Source organism: Pocillopora damicornis, chromosome 11 (assembly GCF_964200805.1).
Source record: "Pocillopora damicornis chromosome 11, jaPocDami1.2, whole genome shotgun sequence".
Lineage (NCBI taxonomy): Eukaryota > Metazoa > Cnidaria > Anthozoa > Scleractinia > Pocilloporidae > Pocillopora > Pocillopora damicornis.
Window position 1 is genome coordinate 18,569,570 of NC_142680.1, and position 22,087 is coordinate 18,591,656.

At 38.9% G+C, this 22,087-nt stretch overlaps 2 protein-coding genes and 1 long non-coding RNA gene across 4 annotated transcripts in view; 2 read left to right on the top strand and 1 right to left on the bottom strand.

Annotated features, from left to right (window-relative positions):
- LOC149037948 (uncharacterized) overlaps nt 1-22,087 on the top strand; it is a 96,217-nt gene that overhangs the window by 52,027 nt on the left and 22,103 nt on the right. The gene's annotated exons all lie outside the window — the stretch shown is intronic.
- Nucleotides 1-22,087, bottom strand: part of LOC149037949 (uncharacterized) — an 84,422-nt gene that overhangs the window by 47,189 nt on the left and 15,146 nt on the right. The window lies entirely within an intron of this gene.
- Nucleotides 8,148-21,301, top strand: LOC149037953 (uncharacterized). Of its 2 annotated transcripts, XM_089186649.1 has the most exons (5): nt 8,154-8,325; nt 17,224-17,334; nt 17,526-17,604; nt 18,203-18,344; nt 19,162-21,301. In XM_089186649.1, exons 3-5 carry the CDS (start codon nt 17,591-17,593, stop codon nt 19,924-19,926), a joined length of 921 nt encoding a protein of 306 aa, XP_089042775.1. In that variant the 5' UTR covers nt 8,154-8,325; nt 17,224-17,334; nt 17,526-17,590; the 3' UTR covers nt 19,927-21,301. The 2 variants fall into 2 exon arrangements, with proteins under 2 accessions (XP_089042774.1, XP_089042775.1); XM_089186648.1 differs by lacking the exon at nt 17,224-17,334 and having other exon boundaries at nt 8,148-8,325.

Below are 22,087 nucleotides of genomic sequence, written 5' to 3' on the forward strand. Positions count from 1 at the left end.
TGAAGGATGAATCATAAACTGGAAATTTTGCTAAAAGGTCGCGAAGGATACACGAAAGACCTTTTACAAACGGAAATTACAGTACTACATGTAATTACATCCCACTATTTGATTTACTAAGTGACGCGGGTTGCATTTAACGGAAAGAAACTTGAAACCAGACAGGTAGCCTTAAAATAAAAAAGAGTGCACCGAAAGAAAAATCGCTCTTCGACACATGATGCCTATGAAGGTGTGTTTTGTGGTGACGTTGTGCCTCGTTGAAGCGTCCTCATTCACCGTTCATAACAAAGCAGCCTTAATTGGTTTTGTATACAAGATGATCAAAGACGTTGATTGATTTTCTTGTATAATTATTATTTGCCAAGAAGATCTCTCCTGCATTTCATACAATTTCTGCGTAGTGGAAAACCGCTATAACATCGGTACTTGTTCTCTTAATAACTGCAGCCTTGACGAACCCCGCTATAACGAAGCTATCTTGGTTTGGGTTCCCGGATGCACTTTTCATCAGCTTGAACAAAACCAGGTTTGAGAATCATTAAATCATCAAGCGACAGAAGTAATGTTACCATCTTTTTATAATTTTTTTTTCGCATATCGCGGATCTACTCACATTTTCAATTCGGTTGGACGCTTGAACGTAAATTCAGATGCAACAATCTTAGAAATATCCATTAACATTTTATGGACCGCTCTGTTGTCCATTAGGTAGAAATTGAGCTTAAGTGAAGGACAAGACAAAAAAAATACAACAAACACTTCATCGCTTTTTTATCGTTTCTTAGTCGAGTTCAAATTCATCTTTAGGCATGATCGACTTGAAATTTCTTTAAATATATGTTTTTCTTACAGAATAGAAAGGCAGGATGTGACCATAAAGGACTGCATCGAAACAAGGAAACAAGTTGGTCGTTAAGCATATTTTTGGCTAACCTACTCCATAGCTCATAAAGAACCTTATACACACGAGGAGATCTTTTATGCTTATAACATTTTTTCCCTTGCAGCGAGTTTAAGCTGCAAAGAAAAATGCAGATTTATGTTGACGGCAGTGAGGAGACTGATATGATCGACTGTAAAAAAGTTGATCAGTTGAGGGCCTTTAATTTCTCCATTTCACAGTATAAAGCAGTGTAGTGCCTTGTATCATTGGTTCTTTTAGTGATGGCAGTCACCAACTCCAGCCGGAAATGTACATTAGGTACTGAACTCAATTGGAAGACACTGGGATTTAATGACTCACTGTGGAAAAGTGTAGTAGAGCTAGACTAGTAAAGAAAGAGATGGGCCAAACCAAATTAGAACATCATCCGAGAGATGCAGGATTGCTCGAGGGAGGAAGACAGGTCTCCTTTGTGTCACATTTTCTATTACCTCCAGAAATTATTCTTGACCCATGGTAGTTCCGTGTTGAAGATTGGTACTGCACACCTAACTTATGCCGCAGCACAAGCTTTAGATTAATCGAAGAAAAAGGGCATGAAAGAAATCCTAAAGAAGGCAAGTATGGAAAACACCGATAGCTTAATTGAGGTAGCAGGTCGTGAGATGAGCCGAGAAACGTTAGCTAAATTATTCATTGCCCTTAGTGCTATAGTGATAGTATAGGATGCTATAATCTGGGAATATCATTAAAAGATCTCATTCTTCAAAAGGAATCTGAAGCAGGAAAAATGCATTCTTGCTTTGTCTACTTTATCAGTCTAACACACCAGAACTTTAAGCAATGAATTCGAACTATTATAAATTTAATCAGTTTCCGGTTGATTGGACGTTAGTATGGTCTTTGTCAAATACTTTTGAGTGTTGGTTTTAGCGACTTAATGTATTTTTCCGGCCACGAAGGGAGGGTTGTCCAATACACCCAAACCAATGCGAATCGTCAAAGGCAGTTGACGAATCGTCTAATTGGATGTCGATTCGCGGCTAAGTGGTGTTGTGATACCGGAGGTCTGAGAAACCATCTCTTATGACATGGAAACGCATACCGGAAGTCAATTTGCAAGAGACTTAGCAAATATTCCGCAAATGTCATGCGATAGGGGGTTGAAGATGTTGTCGAATCGACTCGAATCGAACGACTCGTCCCAACAAATGACGACCCGTCATACCGGATGTCGATTTGCAAGACACTTAGAAAATATTACGCAAGTATCTATGAAGGGAGGTTGAAGATGTTGTCGAATCGAACGACTCGTCATAACAAATGACGACCCGTCATACCGGAAGTATCTGTGCATTTATCTCAATTTCGAATAAGACTGGTCAACTTTCCTGCTGACGACTCCATTCGACGCGTGCAAACCGGGTAGATTCACCCCTATGAATCGTCAGAAAATATTCCGCAAGTATCTGTGAAGGGGGGTTGAAGATGTTGACGAATCGAACGACCCGTCATACCGGATGTCGATTTGCAAGACACTTAGAAAATATTCCGCAAGTATCTGTGCAAGTGGGTTTAAGATGTTGTCGAATCGACACGATTCGACTCGAATCGAACGACACGTTACAGTAAATGACGACCCGTCATACCGGATGTCGATTTGTAAGACACTTTGAAAATAATCCACAAGTATCTATGAAGGGGGGTTGACGATTTTGTCGAATCGACACGATTCGGCTCGAATCGAACTACTCCTCACAACAAATGACGACCCGTCATACCGGATGTCGATTTGCAAGACACTTTGAAAATAATCCACAAGTATCTGTGAACTGGGTTTGAAGATTTTGTGTAATCGACACGATTCGGGTCGAATCGAACTACTCCTCACGACACATGACGACCCGTCATACCGGATGTATGATTTGCATGACACTTAGAAAATATTCCGCAAGTATCTGTGAAGGGGCATTGAAGATGTTGTTGAATCGACACGATGCGATCGAATCGAACGACTCGTCACCGCAAATGACGACCCTTCATACCAGATGTCGATTTGCAAGACGCTTAGAAAATATTCCGCAAGTATCTGTGCATTTATCGTCATTTATCATTATTGATTGTCATTTGCTGTGACGAGTCGTTCAATTCGAGTCGAATCGTGTCGAATCGTCAACATTTGCTGCACTGTATAGTTTATAATATTCTGACGAAAGACTTCCGGTCGTTTCACGCTTTAAGAACGTGGAAGGTTCATGTTGTCATGTTCTCGTACCATGCCACTCATTTTCACTTATTGCTAACGTACGCGCCCCTCGATTTTTGGTATGTTAGCGCACGCTTCAACTTCCGGCATGCCATGGTAATTTCATATACTGCTTACGCCTCTCGACTTCCGGTATGTTAACGCACAATTCGACATTCCGTGTGACGATTCGTCAACGACCGTAGACGAATCGCAACGGTTTGGGTGTATTGGACATATATGGAGGGATACAAAGGTGGAAAAAGAGTTTTACATGACAAGTGATGGCTACAAAATTATTCGCAGGTTGCGTGACTAACGCTACATCAACAACGTGATGAAAGTGATCATAACGTGAAGCACATTTCGCAAACACGAAACCCACTAGCACCGTAAGCTTTTCATTGAGTAACGGTTTCATTTCATCTCCATTATTATTTATATTATTATTATTATTATTATTATTATTATTATTTTTAATTATGTATGATGTTTGGATCCAGCTTGGATCCTCAGGATCAGTGTAGGAACTTTCCTCTTGTAACCGTTCCAAAAAGGACAAGCGACGCCACCAGAATAAACGAGTCTTGGAACCTCTGACGATGGAAGTACAGTTTCCAACGCGTGAAGAAAAAGTTCCAGGTCTCTCATAGTTTCATTGTAATCCTGACCATTTACTTTTTTCCAAGGAAATTAAATAATGGTGAATAGATGGTCACATTTGAACCGTCTTTGTTGCAAGGGTTTTGTTTCACCTGTCGATTATCTTATATGCAAAAACTGATAATGGAATGATTTCAAAATTTTGCACCTTTGGCTGAGATAAACAACCCTCAAATTTAAATCACTTCAGTTACGTTTCCCTTCATTTCAAAGCACTTCATCGTTGAAGCTGTCGTTTACATGAGCCAACAATCTTGCGGACCGGCTCTCTCTCTCTCTTCATGCATGAATCACACACTGATCATTATTTCAAGAAAATTTTTCAACTGATACTCTAATCCTGTTTATGGGGTTTCCCTGGGTTTCCCTGGCACAATATCTCATTGCGTACCTTTCGAGGCAGTAATCAGGCCAAAAACCAAGCGGGATCCTAACCCTCTTCTTTTTAGCTTCCCAATTGCAAAAGACAACAGTTAACGACGTGCATGGATTCACGCTGTTGAAAGAATATCTCTTCTATAAGGAAAGTTATCCGCGGGTTTCGTGAATTGCGCTACATCAACAACGTGAGAGACGTGATCAGCAGCGTGAAGTTTTTCATCTGCGTAACGGTTTCATTTATCTCCATTTTTTTCTTTCAATCATGTATATCGTTTAGATTCAGCTTGGCTCGTCAGGATCAGTGTGGGAACTTTCCGTTTGTAACCGATCCAAAAAAAAAGAGGATAAGAAACCTACGCTATTAGGATATACGAGTCGAATTCTCTGTTGATGGAAGTGTCGGATCCAAATCGTGAGGAAAAAGTTCCGGGTCTCTCACGGTTTTATTGTAACCATACCATTTACTTTTTTAAAGTGCCTACAACACGAAATATTTTTTTTCGCGTAAATACTTCGCTTATCACATGTACAAATCAATTCTGATTGAAGAAAACTTTCAAAAAACTAACACTCGGCTTTTTCGGGCCCTAAAGTGCTCTTTTTTTGTCTCAAAGATGTCCCGTGGACTAGTAACGAATTAGCGAGTGATGACGAAGAAAACTGTGAAAACTCTCAGTTGACACTTACAAATCTCTCACATTTCTTGTAATTTTGTATCAGTCAGCGTTGAAATACTCTTGAAAAAATGTCCGATAGCGATGTATACCTACTTTCAGCAAGCTCTACCGAGGGTTGTGATACATCGTACTCAAGTAGTAGGGAAGAAATGGAAGTTGCGAGTATGGTTCAGCCCTACGAAGGAGAACCGCGCGCATCAAATGAAGATTTAGACGAATACTGACAAGGACTGTTTCTCGCCTGCGGTGTTTAGGTCAAGATTAGAACAAAAAAACCCCGTTACTGAATGTTTTGTTTGCTGCGTTTGTGTTTCGTCTTCTATGGCGAAATCTGTGTTAATAATGGGTAGCTGTGTTCGTTTCTGTAGCCATAACATTTTATTCCTTCGCACTATATGCGGCAAAGGCTTTCCTCGGTCAGTGCTCAAGAGTTTCGTTGCTGTAGATCAATTCCCTTATTAAACCGAAAGCTAACTTTTCACGAAAGAATCAGCTCTATCAGGAGGCACGATGATACAGCTGAGAGATTGCAAAGGCAGAGATTGCAAAGGTAGAGGCTATCGTCGAGCCCGCTCAAACAGAACGAAAAACGAATAATTAATTATAATCGTCTGACTCAAGTTAATCTCAAATAAGTCTTTCAATGGAGAAAAACTTACTTGGTTTTAGTGTAACATTGCCGTATGACCCATTCTACTCAAAGGAAATAATTGACATCAGTATTTCGTACGCATCGACTTTCACACAGCACTTGGATTCGCTACCATCTAATTCAATAAAATTTGTGTTTCTTTATTTATCTCATCGCAGTGCTGTTATCTTAATGACATTGCTACTGTTGCTACTTTAAGTTTCTTGCTGGTTGGGGGGAATTGATGACTCGTGGGAAGGATTTTCGGAAACTTAGGTTAGGAGAATACACGGCCCCTTTCGAGCTTGAGTTTATGCCAGTATCCGCCAGAGGTTTCGTACTGTTCACGCAACAGGATATCGGTCAGTTCAGGAAAGGGCTTGAACTTCATTACAAATGATGTATTTCAGTTACTAAAATACGATGAAACTACAATTGATAGGATTTTCTTACGATAAGAAAAGCGCAAATGTAGTCATGTGGAAAGACAAGGAGTATGAGTACATCTCAAGCGCGTAAAATAAACAACAATGAGGAGCTCACCATTCTGCGCTTGCGAAACGTTCGCCAAAAAGGATATTGAACAATCGTGTACGGTGTGAGAACAGGACCCTTAATTAGCACTCTTTTAAGCTGAATTCATTGGTTATCTTCCCCTGATTTGACTAGTGATATCTGTTCGTAACAGGCGCCTTCGAAGCCGGTACGGAGCATAATGCCGACGACTTTGAAGAGTAAAATCTCCTCGATTTCGACGGTCGAACCGCGTCCATTTTGGCCATACAGCTATATCCTTTGGATCGCAGTGTATAGAAATACCCGGTGTACGTGTATTATTCTTGCAGCTAGCATCATTTGGGGCCTCGGCCGCGCAATACGTTCGTTCTTTCTTCTAGATTTTTCCTTTCTCCACCATAGTTGCCGACGTGTCTTCATAGTTTTCTACGTCACAGCTATGTAACGTCATCGTTTTGGCCACGCACTTAATGGGAACACTTTTTGGCTGCTGAATCGTACTTTCTATGCACATCAATATGGGCAAAGAGAACTCGCGGGGCGCCAAGGTCGTTTATTTCTAATTTTAAATACAGCTATCAACCAGAAAATGCAAAAAAATTACGCGTCATGGGCACTTTAAGCAAATTCCCTGTGCTGGAATGATTTTAAATTTTTGCACGCTTTGCTGAGATGAATAACCCCTAGTTTCAAATCGCTTCAGTCATTTCACATTTAAGGCATAAAAATACAGCATTTCGTCGTTGAAGCTGTAATTTTCATGAGTCAACTCTATCTCTCTTCGTAAATCATTAAATCATCATCATTTAGAGAAAAATGTTTCAATGAATATCTAGTGCTGAGCAATCAGGACATGTCGGGACGCGTTTCTTTTTGGGAAAAAGACATAAAAACAAATTCAAGGATGAGGGAGCACAAATGTCGTAAACATCACGTGCTTACACTGTGACTCTGAGGGCTGATTTGGAAAACTTCTACAGAAAAACAGGTTTATCAGAAGAGCACTGTACATTTGATTAGAGGAGAATTTTCATCCCTTATTATTGGAACAGTCCAAACTCACTCCAGCAGTTAAATGAACAGCTCCTTACAATTTTGAAACTTCCTGATTTTTTTTTCTACCTTATGGATTACATAAAAACGAGCGAATTTCTTGCAATTTCAGCGCAATACGCTCGTCCTTCCTTCTAGATTTCTCCTTTCTCCACCATAGTTGCCGACGTATCTTCATAGTTTTCTACGTCACAGCTATGTAACATCATCATTTTGGCCTCGCACTTAATGGGGACACTTTTTGGCAGCCAAATCGTACTTTCCATGCACATCAATATGGGCAAAGAGAACTCGCGGGGCACCAAGGTCGATTATTTCTAATTTTAAATACAGCTATCAACCAGAAAATGCGAAAAAATTACGTGTCGTAGGCCCTTTAAGCAAATTAAATAAGGGTGAATACATGGTCACATAATCTTTGTTGCATGGGGTTTTGTTTCTCTCGGCCAATTTTTTTGATATGCAAAAACTGAGGATGTGTTCCCTGTCTTGGAATGATTTTAAATTTTTGCACGCTTGGCTGAGATGATTAACCCCCAGTTTCAAATCGCTTCAGTCATTTCACATTTAAGGCATAATACAGCATTTCGTCGTTGAAGCTGTAATTTTCATGAGTCAACTCTATCTCTCTTCGTAAATCATTAAATAATCATCATTTAGAGAAAAATGTTTCAATGAATATCTAGTGCTGAGCAATCAGGACATGTCGGGACGCGTTTCTTTTTGGGAAAAAAACATAAAAACAAATTCAAGGATGAGGGAGCACGAATGTCGTAAACATCACGTGCTTACACTGTGACTCTGAGGGCTGATTTGGAAAACTTCTACAGAAAAACAGGTTTATCAGAAGAGCACTATACATTTGACTAGAGGAGAATTTTCATCCCTTATTTTTAAAAACAAGTGGTTCTGAGATGTGGCATTGACAATTGCATCACAGGGACTTTGGACATCCAGGTGCAAGATGTCTTTGTGCGTCGAAAAGCCAATAGACCCTGACCGGCTGTTTCCAAGACATCAACAAATTAGTGAACAAATGTTTACAAAAGGGAAAGTCCCTATTTCCATATATAGATAATTATAAAAGAAGTTAAAGAATCAGTAAAGCCTGTATGTGATAAAAGATAAATCTGAGTGGCTCCATCGCCGAAACTTAAATAAAACTTATTACAAAGCTCTGGAGTGATTAATAAGTGCAGGGATATCTCTTCAAGCGGCTGATCGGTTAATACGAGATAGCTGAGTTGCGGAGTAGAACCTCATCAAACACCAGGTTTGCATAAACGTTGCTTTATAATTCTAACGTTAAATTTTTAAGCTGTTGCCAGCTTTTATCGACTACAAATTAATTAACAAAAGCGATGGTAAACTGAAAAGTTGAAAGAGTGTTTGGATGTCAAGGTATAGCCTCTATTGCGATCCGTTTGAGTGAAGGACCTTGAATCAGTAAATTCGAAATCGGCGGAGGAAATAAGATTGCTCACTTCGTGTTGTATCTGCTTTTCTCGTAAAATGAAATATCGGTTTAATCATTATGAGTATTATCAAAATCTGTATAGCGATTGAATTATTTTCCGCCTCCTGCTATGAACCAGGCAGCTATTTTTTCGATGTCATCCAGCTGTAACAAAAATTTTTCTTCCAGTTTTTCTAGGAACGGAAGATGTAAATGAAATCCAGAAATTTCGAAGCAAACAATCACTGATTTTTCTACCCAACCTAAAACTGACCGCAATATGTTCCTGAATTAGGAAATGAGGAGTCGGTTTTTACACTGATGTATATTCCAGGTGATTCTTATACCTCAATTTGATGAAACATACGCTCATAGGAATGATTGAATGGTACCAGTGTTGAATCCTTCGCTAACATTTTCACTTAAATTTAAAGGAAAAGCAAAGCTCTTGATAGATATACGATTAAGAAATTTTAAACAGTGTTTGAGGGTCCTGGCAAAAAAGTGTCCCATTAATGAGACACAAGAGATTATATTCTATTGTGATATAACATGACTTCTTGGAGATTCACGAAAAGGTCCAATTTTTGTGCTAAATCCCTCAGAAGAAGCAGCTGGAATAAGCCAATGAAAAGGTAAACAGTTTTATAAAAAATGTGAGCATGAGCGACTTTTCCCCGAAAAAAAAACTGCTAGGTTGTATTTACATAATTCTTGTGTTCTTGAAAAAGTCAGGCCTTTAAATTTTTTATGTATAGTTTTTTAAGTACGCTAGTAATACTGAACATGCTGTGCTAAATCTATTATCACCTCGAAATAGACACTGTACTTCTGGGTGAGGTAACTGACAAACGTATTTACATCTAAATCTCGGCAATTGGTGAATACAGAAAGATTTAGTTTCGTCCTCAGGAAAAAAAAAGGTTTGATCTCAGTGGAATGTGACGAACTCATTTGCTTGTTGAATAGTTTTTACCTTTTTCTGTATGACTATATCGAGTGAAGTGTTGTCAGGAATCCAAACATTGAAAGGAATTGGAAAACATCTAGAAGAAATTTCTCGATTACTCCATATAAACAACGGTAAATTATTCATCGCAGTAACTGCTTTTAAAATAATTCCCCAAAACATCGTGCCGTTATGGCCATTGACCGTTTCTCGGAATCGTCTTAGTAATTACTGGGATACCTGTGGTAGCCCAGTCATGAAATGCCTTTGTTTTTTTTGTCGTCTTTTTACTGGGATACCTGTGGTAGCCCAGTCATAAAATGCCTTTGTTTTTTTGTCGTCTTTTTTTTTTCCTCCGCCACAAAATGGAAAAATTGCGCAATAGCACCCAGTGGTCATTGGGCCCTCAACATCATGACAACTAACTGTGATCCAATGAGGGTGAAGGTGTTCACATGCTGATCACGTGTTATCTTGATGATGATTGACGTTGTCATGCACGGACAGGTCCGGGTCACATGACGAGCACGAGATTTTTGCTTAGAAAACTCTTTTGTCGGTCGTTTTGTATTTCAACGTGTTTGGATTACGATCACCTGAAGCATTATAGCGCAAACGCTCGAAATACTTACAGACGCATACACAAGTCGTATTGTTCGCGGCCAATCCACACTAAAAGATGTTATTGAGCGGTAATTTTGGACCGGATTGAGTCGCGAACTGTGTATCCGTTGTAGTTTCTGGTGACTTCTGCCGTTTTAAGCTTGCTTTACCATCACTGTTATTCACATCATCTACTTTTATTACGTTGGTAAAATCTGTACAGACATCACACAAACCAACTCGCGCACAAAGTAAGAAGACTATATTGAAGGCTTGAAATTATATTACGATCGATTTTCATCAAGAAATGGGCCAGGAATTTTCCACAATAGTGTAAATAATCGTGAAGGCTGATCGAGGAAAAGCGATTGTGTGACGCTCGGTAAGCTGTAAGATGACATTTTATTATTTACCAGACGTAAAAACTCTTCAGATTCTCAGTCTGCATTTTGTACCCACTCTGCAGTCTCCATATTTTGTATCCGGTCTGCTGTCTGCATTTTGTACTAATAGGTATCTGTGGCACCAATACAGTTTATTTTTGGTTCCATTTATTCGCACAGCACACATAATCTACCACAAAATACCTGTGTGTAAGGTAATTCGACATTTTCGTTCTTTTCCACGTTAATACTCTTCTTTCCTTTTGTAAAAATGTAGACCACAAGTAATCCACCCACCCTACAAAAAATAATTCTTGCATGCATAGCATGCCTATGTTTTGAAATAGGTGTATGCCCTTAGCCAGACTTGAGCTCACTATTTCAGTATACTAATCCGACACCCGTAGTATCACTACACTTGATTCCAAGGATCCAGTACCATCCAGGTATCCCAGTTACCCTGCTCACAGGGTCTAGTTTTTTTTCCTCCGCCACAAAATGGAAAAATTGCGCAATAGTACCCAGAGGTCATTGCGCCCTCAACACCATGACAACTAACTGTGATCCAATGAGGTGTTCACATGCTGATCACGCATGTTATATTGATGATGATTGACGTTGTCATGCACGGACAGGGCCCGGTCACATGACGAGCACGAGATTTTTGCCCATAAAACTCTTTTGTCAGTCGTTTTGTATTTCAACGTGTTTGGATTACGATCATCTGGAGCAGTATAGCGCAAACGCTCAAAATACTTATAGACGCATACACAAGTCGTATTGTTCGCGGCCAATCCACACAAAAAGATGTTATTGAGCGGTAATTTTGGAACGGACTGAATCGCGAACGCTTGAAAGCCATGAAAGCATTGAATGCCTTGTATGTCTTGTATGCTAAGTATGCCAATGTCTTAGTTGAAAACGTTAACTCGTCGTAAAAAGCAAAATCTGAAATCTGAAACCAAACTGCATATACTCTATGCAATCTATTGAACAACACTACTACCGTGAGACTGAAGAACAAAATTCAAATGGATGCAAACTGCTTGTGAAGAAAGACGCCATCTTGGATTCACTTAATGCCAGGGAACGTAGCTACGATAACAGTGCGAATGGTACTAATTTCACGATCAGAAAGGTGAATCTTATGTTTGTTTTCATTGTAGTTGTATGGATATTCTTTTTTGATAAATACATGATCCAAAATCCCGTGTTTTTTGTGTATAATGTTATTATGTTAAGTATTGTTTACGCAATTGTCTTGTCACAGGCGACCCAAGGTCACGTCTCGAGAAAGAGCCAACGATTAATTCACGAACGCGTCACGCGTTGTGTGACTCAGGAATAGTTATGCTAGGAACCGTTGAAAATTTGAACACGTTATAAGGAATAGTATAGGGAACGAAATATGGTCGATTTACAACGATAAGTATTTCGAAATATGAAGATTTTTCTCGTAAAATCAATAAAACTTACTCATACCCTGTGTATCCGTTGTAGTTTCTGGCGATTGTTGCCGTTTTCAGCTTGCTTTACCATCACTATTATTCACGTCATCCACTTTTATTCCATTGGTAAAATCTGTACAGACATCACACCAACCAACTATGTTGAAGGCTTGAAATTATATTACGATCGATTTTCGTCAAGAAATGGGCCAGGAATTTTCCACAATAGTGCAAATAATCGTGAAGGCTGATCGCGGAAAAGCGATTGCGTGACGCTCGGTAAGCTGTAAGATGACATGTTATTATATACCAGACGTAAAAACTCTTCAGATTCTCAGTCTGCATTTTGTATCCACTCTGCAGTCTATATTTTGTATCTGGTCTGCAGTCTGCTGTCTACATTTTGTAATTCGACATTTTCATTCTTTCCCGCATTAATAATCTTCTTTCCTTTTGTAAGAATGTAGACCACTTACAATGTTTCAAGAAATCAACCCACCCTACAAAAAATAACTCTTGCATGCATAGCATGCCTATGTTTTGAGACAGGTGTATGCCCTTGGCCAGTCTTGAGCTCACTATTTCAGTATACTAGTCCGAAACGTATCACTACACTCGATTCCACGGATCCAGTACCATCCAGGTATCCCAGTTACCCTGCTCACAGGGTCTAGTTTGATACTCAAACATTTTGGTAATAATGAATTAGTTGTTTATCAACAAGTCGTGATCATCTCGCACTTGAGCTCACTTACCACTTGTGTTTCTACTTCTCTTCGAGCGCCAATCAGATACAAACCCCCTTTCAGAGGGAGAGGATATCGATTTTAGAGGTGTCGTAGACCAAATCGGCAATATAAAGAAAATGATGTTGCGGGCTTTTTCCTTCTGGAACGTCACGCGAAAATGCAAGACAGCGAGGCAACTTTGTAAATATTGGGGGAAAAATAGGCAAAATGATTGCGGCGCTATTTAATTAGAGACGGTTGAAAATTATAGTTGCAAATCCTTTGATTCAGAGATCTGTTACTAAAGAAGGAGATATCTGTCATAGCGGCGTCAAGAATGAATTTGTCGCAACGGTTCAAATCAAATTTCATGCTCGCCAGTTTGAGGTCAATTAAAAAGCCATAAATTCGCATTTATTTAAATTGGACAAAAACATGGCTTTGTAACTGAAGCAGGCCTCATTCGTTTTATCGTTTTCGGGTGTTTTTTGGACAAGTCAGGACACTGGAAAATGCTGGTGTAGGCAAAAATATTTCCCTTCGTTCTCGCTGATATGCAAATGCAGAAGCTTTTGAAAACGTAAGAGTGTGGTCAGAACCTTATAAGGAAGTTAAGTCATGAAAAGTATGAAGTAGTGATGAACTTTTAGGGAGTAATTTAAGCATGTGTTTTATACGCCGTAATGGACACATTAATTAAAAGTGCATTGCTGAGATGTTTCTGTAACAATAATTCAACTGTTCAAATTAGTACTTCTAGAAACGAAATATGTCAATGAAATACATTATATTTGAAGAAAACTATCAAATGTTTAGCAACCTGGCCTATAAGTGACAGCGATATGTTCCCAGCTGAATCAGGAAATGGGAAGGGTACAATATAATAATATAATACAGGTTATCCGCAGATCTGCGTTCAAGGGATTGTCCGAGAATTTTTTGATACTCTTTTTTAATTTTATTGACCGAGCGAAGAAGTTACTTCTTGGTGGTTCTCTTTTAGATTCATTCGAGAAAAGTCCCATTTAAGAGAAAAATCCCCATGTTAATTTTATACTTTGTGTCCTTTAAAGGAAGGTACGTTTTTTCTTGTGGGGGGGGGGGGGGGGGAGAAGGGCTGAGGCCTCAGAGGGGAGGGTCATCAGTGAAAGTGAGCACCAAAAGGGGAGGGTCATACCTCTTTGTTACCTATTCAAGGGAACAATCACACATCTTTTCCTGAATTTTTTAATGAGGATTTTTGTGATGTCGCTTTACATTTTCCTTACAGATTAAGTTTTTCTTTTCACCTGTTTTGATTTAATTTGGTGTTTTACTATAGGTTCTGACTTACATTTCCACATACATATAATGCCGTAGCACATGGTTTTCATTGTATTCCTGTTGCTTTCTTTCTGCACACTTCCTGTCATTAGCTGTTCACCACTTACCTTCTCTCATTTCAATGTCAGTTAGATGCTCAGTATAATCTGCAACAAGCTTTTCTCAAACGGTGTATTTTCCAGAAAACTCTTTGATTGCCTTTTTATCCCCTTCTTCGAGCTTACCCTCTTGAAACATCCGTTTTATTTGAGCTGGAGGCGAGAGGATATCGATTTTAGAGGTAGACCAAATCGGCAATATAAATAAAATGATGTTGCAGGCGTTTTCCTTCCGAAACGTCACGCGAAAATGCGAGACAGCAAGGCAGCTTTGTAAATATTCGGGAAAGTTACGCAAGATAATTGCGGCGCTATTTAATTAGAGACGGTTGAAAATTATACTTGTAAATCCTTTGATCAGAGATCTGTTATTAAAGAAGGAGATATAGGTCATGGCTGCGTCAAGGATGCATCTGTCGCAAAGGTTCAAAATCAAATTTCACGCTCGCCAGGTTGAAGTCAATTAAAAGGCGGCATAAATTCGCAGCGCTTTCCTTTGCATTTCTTCCGAAGATCAGCCTTTTCATCACTTTTTTAAAAGTTATTGTATTTATTTAAATTTGACAAAAACATGGCTTTGTAACTGAAGCAGGTCCCATTCGTTTCAACGTTTCCGGGCGTTTTAGTGTGGACACGTGAATATGCTTGAAAAAACTGGTGTAGGCAGAAATATTTTGCTTCATTCTCGCCGATATGTAAACGGAGAAGCTTTTGAAAACGTATTAGTGTGGTCAGGGCCTAATAAGGAAGCACGCATGCAAGCAGGTGATTGCTTTGTCATGAAGCCTGCAGGGTTCAGAAGAATGGACCGAGCCATACAGGGTATGCCTTTTATTCTTCCCTTTCACTGCACTAAATTCGTTTAGCTCTTGAGTCTCTACCTCTCTTAATGTGCCAATTAAAACAGATAAAATATTTATTCCGGTTTTTTTTTCAGTGAGATATCTATTTTAGAAGTTGCATGGACTAAGTAAACCTTATTTAATGGTTTAGCGTAATGATACGCGCGAATATTTCGCAAGTTGCGTGGTACTTTTCCGGGCCCTGATCTGAACTGCAGTTAGTTTTTTAGGCTTGCACCAGCTTGTATTGACCACAAGTGAACTGACAAAGTGATACCGATAAATTAAAAGAAATCAAAATGTTATTGAAAGAGCATTTCGTCCCTAAAACTTGATATAGCCCAGTACAGTTGCGATGCATATAAATGAGTGAAAGACCTTCAATCAATTTAATATGCATCTCCAGAGGGAAATAAGAACGTTCATCACCTTTGTTTCTACTTTTTTTTATCGTAAAATGGAATATCTGTATGGCGATCTATTTATATCTTGCTGCTGAAGATCATGATTACTCTTACGGAATACTCCAAGACTTCAGCAAGGCATTTGATGCTGTTACTCACAAAATTCTGCTCTCAAAACTTGAATACTCTGCTATCAGAGGTTTTGTTGAAGACTGGTTTAGCTCATATCTGAGCAACAGAACTCAAATGGTATCACTTGGTTCCGTTATTTCTGAAATGCAAACAGTATTTTGTGGGGTGCCTCAAGGATCAGTACTGGGGCCACTCCTTGACTTTCCACAATTACTCAAAACTATTGGATTTTCACCTTTTTGCAGATAATGCAAATTTATTTTTTATGTATAAGGACCTTAAAATACTTGAAAGTGAAATTAATAGTGGACTTGGGAAAGTACATATTTGGCTATTTGCAAATAAGCTCAATCAAATTTTGTTATTTTTCATCCAGTACGAAAACAAATTTGTAAATGATCAATCATTAACTGAAGAAACTTCCATAACAAACCATGTAGTTTATATAGATTCAAATATTAGTTGGAAGAGCTACTTTACCAATATTGCTCGATAAAATCAACAGAAGAATAAGTATTCTCTCTAGGCTTCGTTATTTCCTAAACACAAAAACGTTGCTAAGCCTGCATTATACCTTAGTAGGGCCATTCTTAAGTTATTGTATAATTGCTTGGGGTAATGCATATCATTCAACTTTGCAACCTTTATTTACATTTCAAAAGGAATCTATAAAAATAATAACCTTTTCCAGCTTCTCTGAACACTCAAGTCCTTTATTTGAAGACCTGAATGCTACCAAGCTGTGTGATATCTTAACCCTTTCAACTTGCAGTGTTTATGTATAAGTTCCATTGCAAACTTTTACCCTGAGTCTTTGATACCTTTTTTTAATACATAGATACAACATACGTAGATACAACACTAAACTTTTTTTCCAAGATGACTTATGCTATCCCAAAAGCCTGAACAAATTATGGAATTTTCAACATAAGGTTTCGAAGTGCCAAAGTTTGGAATGATATAAGTGATGACATCAAGTTTCTCTCTCTCAAACGTTTTAAGAAAAAGTTTAAGTCAATTCTTATAGCTAAATGTTAATTGCGGATTTACCAAAACTATATTTTTTCTGGCTTTCCGTTGTTAAATACTGACATGCTCAGCTTTCTTCCGTTGTCTCTCTTTTTCTACCAGCCTTCTTTCTTTTTGTTTTTGTTTTTGTGGTTTGTGTTGTGTGATGCCTGATCCTTTAATATAATATTTTACTACTAACCTAAGTAAGGCTGCCCTATCAATGGTTATCATGGGAAGCCTGAACTGTCTCTATTTTTCATGTAATATAAATTTTTTTGTATCGTGTAAATTAATGTAGGGTACAAATATAGAAAACAAAATTGTGTTTCTGGAGATAACTTATAGCGCAGGAACTTCCAGTTCAAAAAAAGTAAAACAACGTGTTTAGGATGTATGAGTTTCTGAGCCTCTGCTGCAGCTGATGGTAGTGTCAGCAGTGGACATTTTTCGTAGATTATTATTAGTATCTGTGATTTTTCAACCACCAAGTCACACCATTTATTGATCTAAAGACAATCGGTGCTCTTCTCGAAGTATTTTCGTCTTACTTTTGAAGCCAACACTTTTTTCATTACAACCCAACCAAAATAGTAGGTAACCCTCCGTTACTTCAAGCAAAAAGTCTTCCCTGTTGAGTATTTGTCAATTAAATACCAATGGCTGCAGGGCTGATCGATTGATATTGGTAATCGATGTCAATCGATGTTGATGACAATTGATAATCACAAAAACTTGTGCGATCAATTGCCCATCGATTACCAATATCAATCAATTATTTGCCATCGATTCTTCAGATGCTGGAGTGAAGGAACATGAATCAATTAAACACAAGAAAAACTGGTTGTCCATAATTTTTTTAAAGAATTCACGGAAGAAAGATAGATTCTGGTTTCGAGTGATTCCAAGTGAGTGGAAGTGAAGGTTGAGTCGTGACTGATGCTCTTTTCCGCTATGTTTTTCGAAATGTCGGTCATTACGACCAACAACAGTCCCTCTCAAGAAACTAGTCATGCTTAAAATCAAATGCTGATCATCACGCAAGTATCCCGCCGAATACTCAATAAAGATTCATAAGTGTGTTTGTTCTTTCTAATAGTACCGAGAAAAAACATTCCTCTTGAAAATTTTCTACACGAAACTCAGGGGCGGTCTGCATTTGGAATGACTTCTGTCAGGTGAGTTGAATGTATTGTGAAACCATCTTTGATGATTTCCTGCTTGTCTGTAAAATTGCAACGTTGTTGTGTCGCTCAAGCAGGCTGACTGCTTGCAGTATTGCCTTCCTGGTATGTCATGTGTAGTCGTGTGAAGATAAATATTCGACTTGATCTGTCAATGCGTATAATCTTTATTATATGACTCGTAAGATCTGATTTGACTGAAAGAAAAAGGGAAGCAATAAGATTCGAATAAAGGAACTAAACGAAACAAATACGAAACGAAAAACTACTTACAAGATTTGTGGGCCTGAAGGAAAATCGTGACAAAAACAACAAACTCGAGCATATGGTCCAAACCGAGGTAAGCAAACTAAACCCAGTACCGCGTGGGTAAGGCAAACTTATATTGCAATCAACATCATGTGAAGGAGTTTTTTTTTCTCTTTTTTTGGCGTAAGACCGTTGTCATCAGCACCAGAAATTGCATTAATATATCTGGAGAAAGAACACTAATGAATACACTGATACACGAAGTTCTTGATCCGTACAAAGCTCTACTAGATAACATATGTACAAACATGAAAAATAACGCTAAAAATTGTCTTCTCAACAGATACAGCGACTGTTGCTCCCGTTCCTTTGCGGCAAGAGGGACTCAGATGCCATGGATTTTTGTTGGACTCATTTACATCATATACATTACATCAACTGATGCGATTCATTTGGATGGCCAGAGCTTCTCAGAAATGAACGAGGTAAATGAAAAAATACGCTGTGCTGTTATCAGGGAGGGGAACTCCCTAACGACGGAGGGGAGGGGGGAGCCCCTTGAAGACAAGGGGGGAGCTCCTTAACGACGTGGGAGGGGATGGTCCCAGATAATGAAAACTTAACCCTCAGGACGTAGCCAATCTGGGCGTGATTCAGGTTACCTTGCTGAACCCACAGAGACTCCATTAAGGAAAATTGTTGAATTATAGTGCCAGTAAATTAGCTATCTCTTCCTGAGTCAGAAAAAATTCATGGGAGCATTCCCACCTTACGCACATGGGAGCCCCCCCGTCCTTAAAATATATGTTGAGTTATCAGTTATCAACGCATGTCAAACGGAACTGCCCATTTCAGAGAACTATTGGATAAGTCTTCTAGGCAGCCTTTTTTTTTTGGATGTAATGCAGGAGAGACTATTGTTAGATTGAGAGTTGTCAGACCAAAATCAAAGTTATCCAAATGGGCAATTAGATCAAAGACAAAATATAATCAAACTCAGTCCTTTTTTAAGGTGAACACCCATAAATAGCCAGTTGCAAGAATGTCTGTCTGACCTCACGCTTTTGGCCTGGTGTGTCATTTTCCGAGCCAAGCACACTTAACGGGTAAAATTTGATGGGCACGTCTCAAATATTAAGTTAACCACACAACCACAAGAAGGAGAGCTGTCGAAAATGTCCTTGTATTCAATATTTTAAGTAAATCCTCCGACTTTTCATGTTCTTTACGTCGGTAAAATTTAAGTTGCATGTCCTTTAAGTGAGCGCCTTTGAATAATTAAAAAATCGTGACTTCCTGTAGGAGGAAAAAGCAGTAGCGGTAAAGGAAATGCTACAAAAAAAAACAGATATTCCCCCTGGCAAAGAGCTGCAGTATAGGAAAGATTGGCAAGATTTTAAGAGGATGACGGAAAAAGTGCATTCCAGTGTGAAAAAAACTGTTATGGGACTCCGAGCATTAGCTGATAGACTTGATAAAGTGTGGTGGGAATACAAGTTGAGGTGCGCCGCTGCAAGCTTATCGTGTGTAATAGGAGGAATTATAGCGCATAGGACTAGCGATGTAAGAGCCATGGGTTTTGGACTTGCTGGAGCCATAATAAGCATAAAGGCCTATGCCATACAAAAAGACATAAATTCAGAGGATTACAGGATGGCCGAAAAGCTCTTGAACGAGACCGAAGAAAGCTTCTTCGCCGTGAAGGACAAGATTTCTGAGTGGTCAATCGCACAAGACTACTTACGGTTGATATACATTTACCAACTTGCCGAAGTCCAAGGGGTAGGCCCTCAGGTTTTGGCTACTCTTCGTGAGCATATTTTTGACTCCTTGGGGATCCCCTCCGGGTTTGTAAGACAAACGGTAACTCATCTCGTAAATGCAGGTGCGAGAGCAGCCGGGGACCACCTGAGGAACTTTAATGCTGCTCTTAAAACTGCCCTCTTAGTTGTGGATGCCATAGAACTCGGCTTCACCATCAAAGATCTTGCAGAAAACAAAGGATCTAATTTGGCCAAAGATCTAAGGGAAAAGGCCAAGGAGATCGAGGATGCTTTTATAAAGTAATTGGCACTTGAATTATTGGAACTGTTCAAACTCACTCAAACAGTTAAACGAAACAGTTCCTTACCCTTTACCTCCTTTTTTCCACTTTATGGATTACATAAAAACGAACGAATTTCTTGCATGTGCGAAACCGTGAAGTAGATTCAGCATGTTTGAATCTTTGTGTAGGACCGATCTACATAAACTTAGCGGAACCCCCAGTCTTAGAACAAACATTCTTCAAAAGGCTCTAAATGTATTAAACACAATATGTTTGGTACTTAAAACTATTCTTCTAACCTTGCTGATTTTTTTTCCACCTTAAAAACCGAACGCAAAAACCTCAACTTTGCGAAGTTCAAACTTCCCGCGTTCACCATCTCGTTAGGTGCGCAAGGCTTTTTGGGTTGATGACGAGTAATGATTGCTTTGTTCTTTCGTATTTGGGATTGTTCCTGGGTTTTCCTAGCAAAATGTCTCATTGCGTAGCTTTTGAATGCAGTAATCAGGCTAAAACCAAGCGGGATCCGAAGCTTCCCTTTTCTAGCTTCCCAAAAGATGACAGTTAACGACTTGCATGGATTCATGCTATTGGAAGAACATCTCTCCCAAGAGGTTTCGCGCCTGTGTTCGGAACATTTCGAGGACTACTGCTTTTATGAATTACAGAAGAATGACTGGATACGCATTTGACACCAGAAGCCTAACAACCATTACCGTCATTAACCTAAAATGTCTTGTGCACCTAGCAAAAAGGTTGACGCGGGAAGTTCTAACTTGCCGTGAAAGCCACTTTGGAAGGACGAAAAAACAATTTACAAGGTGAAAGGAATGATTTTAAGTACCAAATATCTTGTGTTTGATACATTTATAGCCTTTTGAGAAATATTTGCTTTAAGAGATGTGAGTTTCAAAATCTAATTATATATTAATGAAATCAAAATCTTACCACAAATTCTCTTGACGAAGGGAGACTACGAAATAGCCAAGAGAGTATCTAGTAGCCTCTAGTGCAATAATTCCTCCTAGTTTTCGACTTAGAAGCAATTGCAATCAGTAGTAATTAGTAATCAGCGACCGAATGTATTTTTCATTGTAAATACCTTAACATTACCGACTGATTCAATGGTGTAGTTTTTTTCCGTCATAAGAGGATTCGTGTGTCATAACTTTAGAGTAGCGTTTTCTTAGAGAATTTTGATTTATCTAATGTCTCTTGTCTGGTTATTATTTGAGCAATTTTTTGGTCGTTTACCCTCCCATATTGAAAATTATTATAGATCATTCCACTCATTTTAAAAAAAACGGAGAGTGCTCAAAAATGTAGCAGGAAAAAGAGGGCTGATGAATTGGGGTTATAACTAATAATAAATTAAAGTACTTAAATACTTAAAAATGAGTGCCATTTATCTATTCGGATGTACACTCTCCCTTCCCTTCCACCCCCCTCCCTCCCTCCCGGGCTACGAGGGTGGAAAAAAGGCTTTACGTGACACGTGATGGCCACGAAATTATCCGCTGGTTGCGTGACTAGCACATTTGAAGCCCATTTCACAAACACGAAACCTACTGGCTCCTTAAGCTTTTCATCTGAGTAACGGCTTCATTTCATCTCTATTATTTTTATTTTAATTATCATAATGTTTGGATCCAGCTAGGTTCCTCAGGATCAGTGTAGGAACTTTCCTTTCATTTTTACTTAACCGATTCGAGAAAAAGACAAGCGACGCTATTAGGATAAACGAGTGTTGGAACCTCTGACGATGAAAGTGTCGGATCCAACGCGTATTCATCCATCCAAACAGTATTCGAGCATCTTGTAAAAATACGTCCCATAACTGATAAAGTGACTTCTTGAATCGATCTACACGAGGTCTTATTTCCGGGCGATAAAAAAGCAAATAGTTTCGTAAAAAAAATGTGCACGAAGGACTTTTCCCCCAAAGATAGCTGCGAGGCTCATTTACATAAATCTTCGTGTTCTTGTAAAAGTCAAGTCATGATCAAAACAAACTCATATCGCCGAATTTTTCGCACGTGAGTAAACACACCTGCGGATCGGATTTCGAGTAACCGCGCAAATTTCCGGTGTAAGAAGTGATCTTATTTTACCGTGAATAATAGCGCTGCGCGTGAGTGACGTCAGAACTGACGCGCAGCGCTATTAGCAAAACGAAAATGA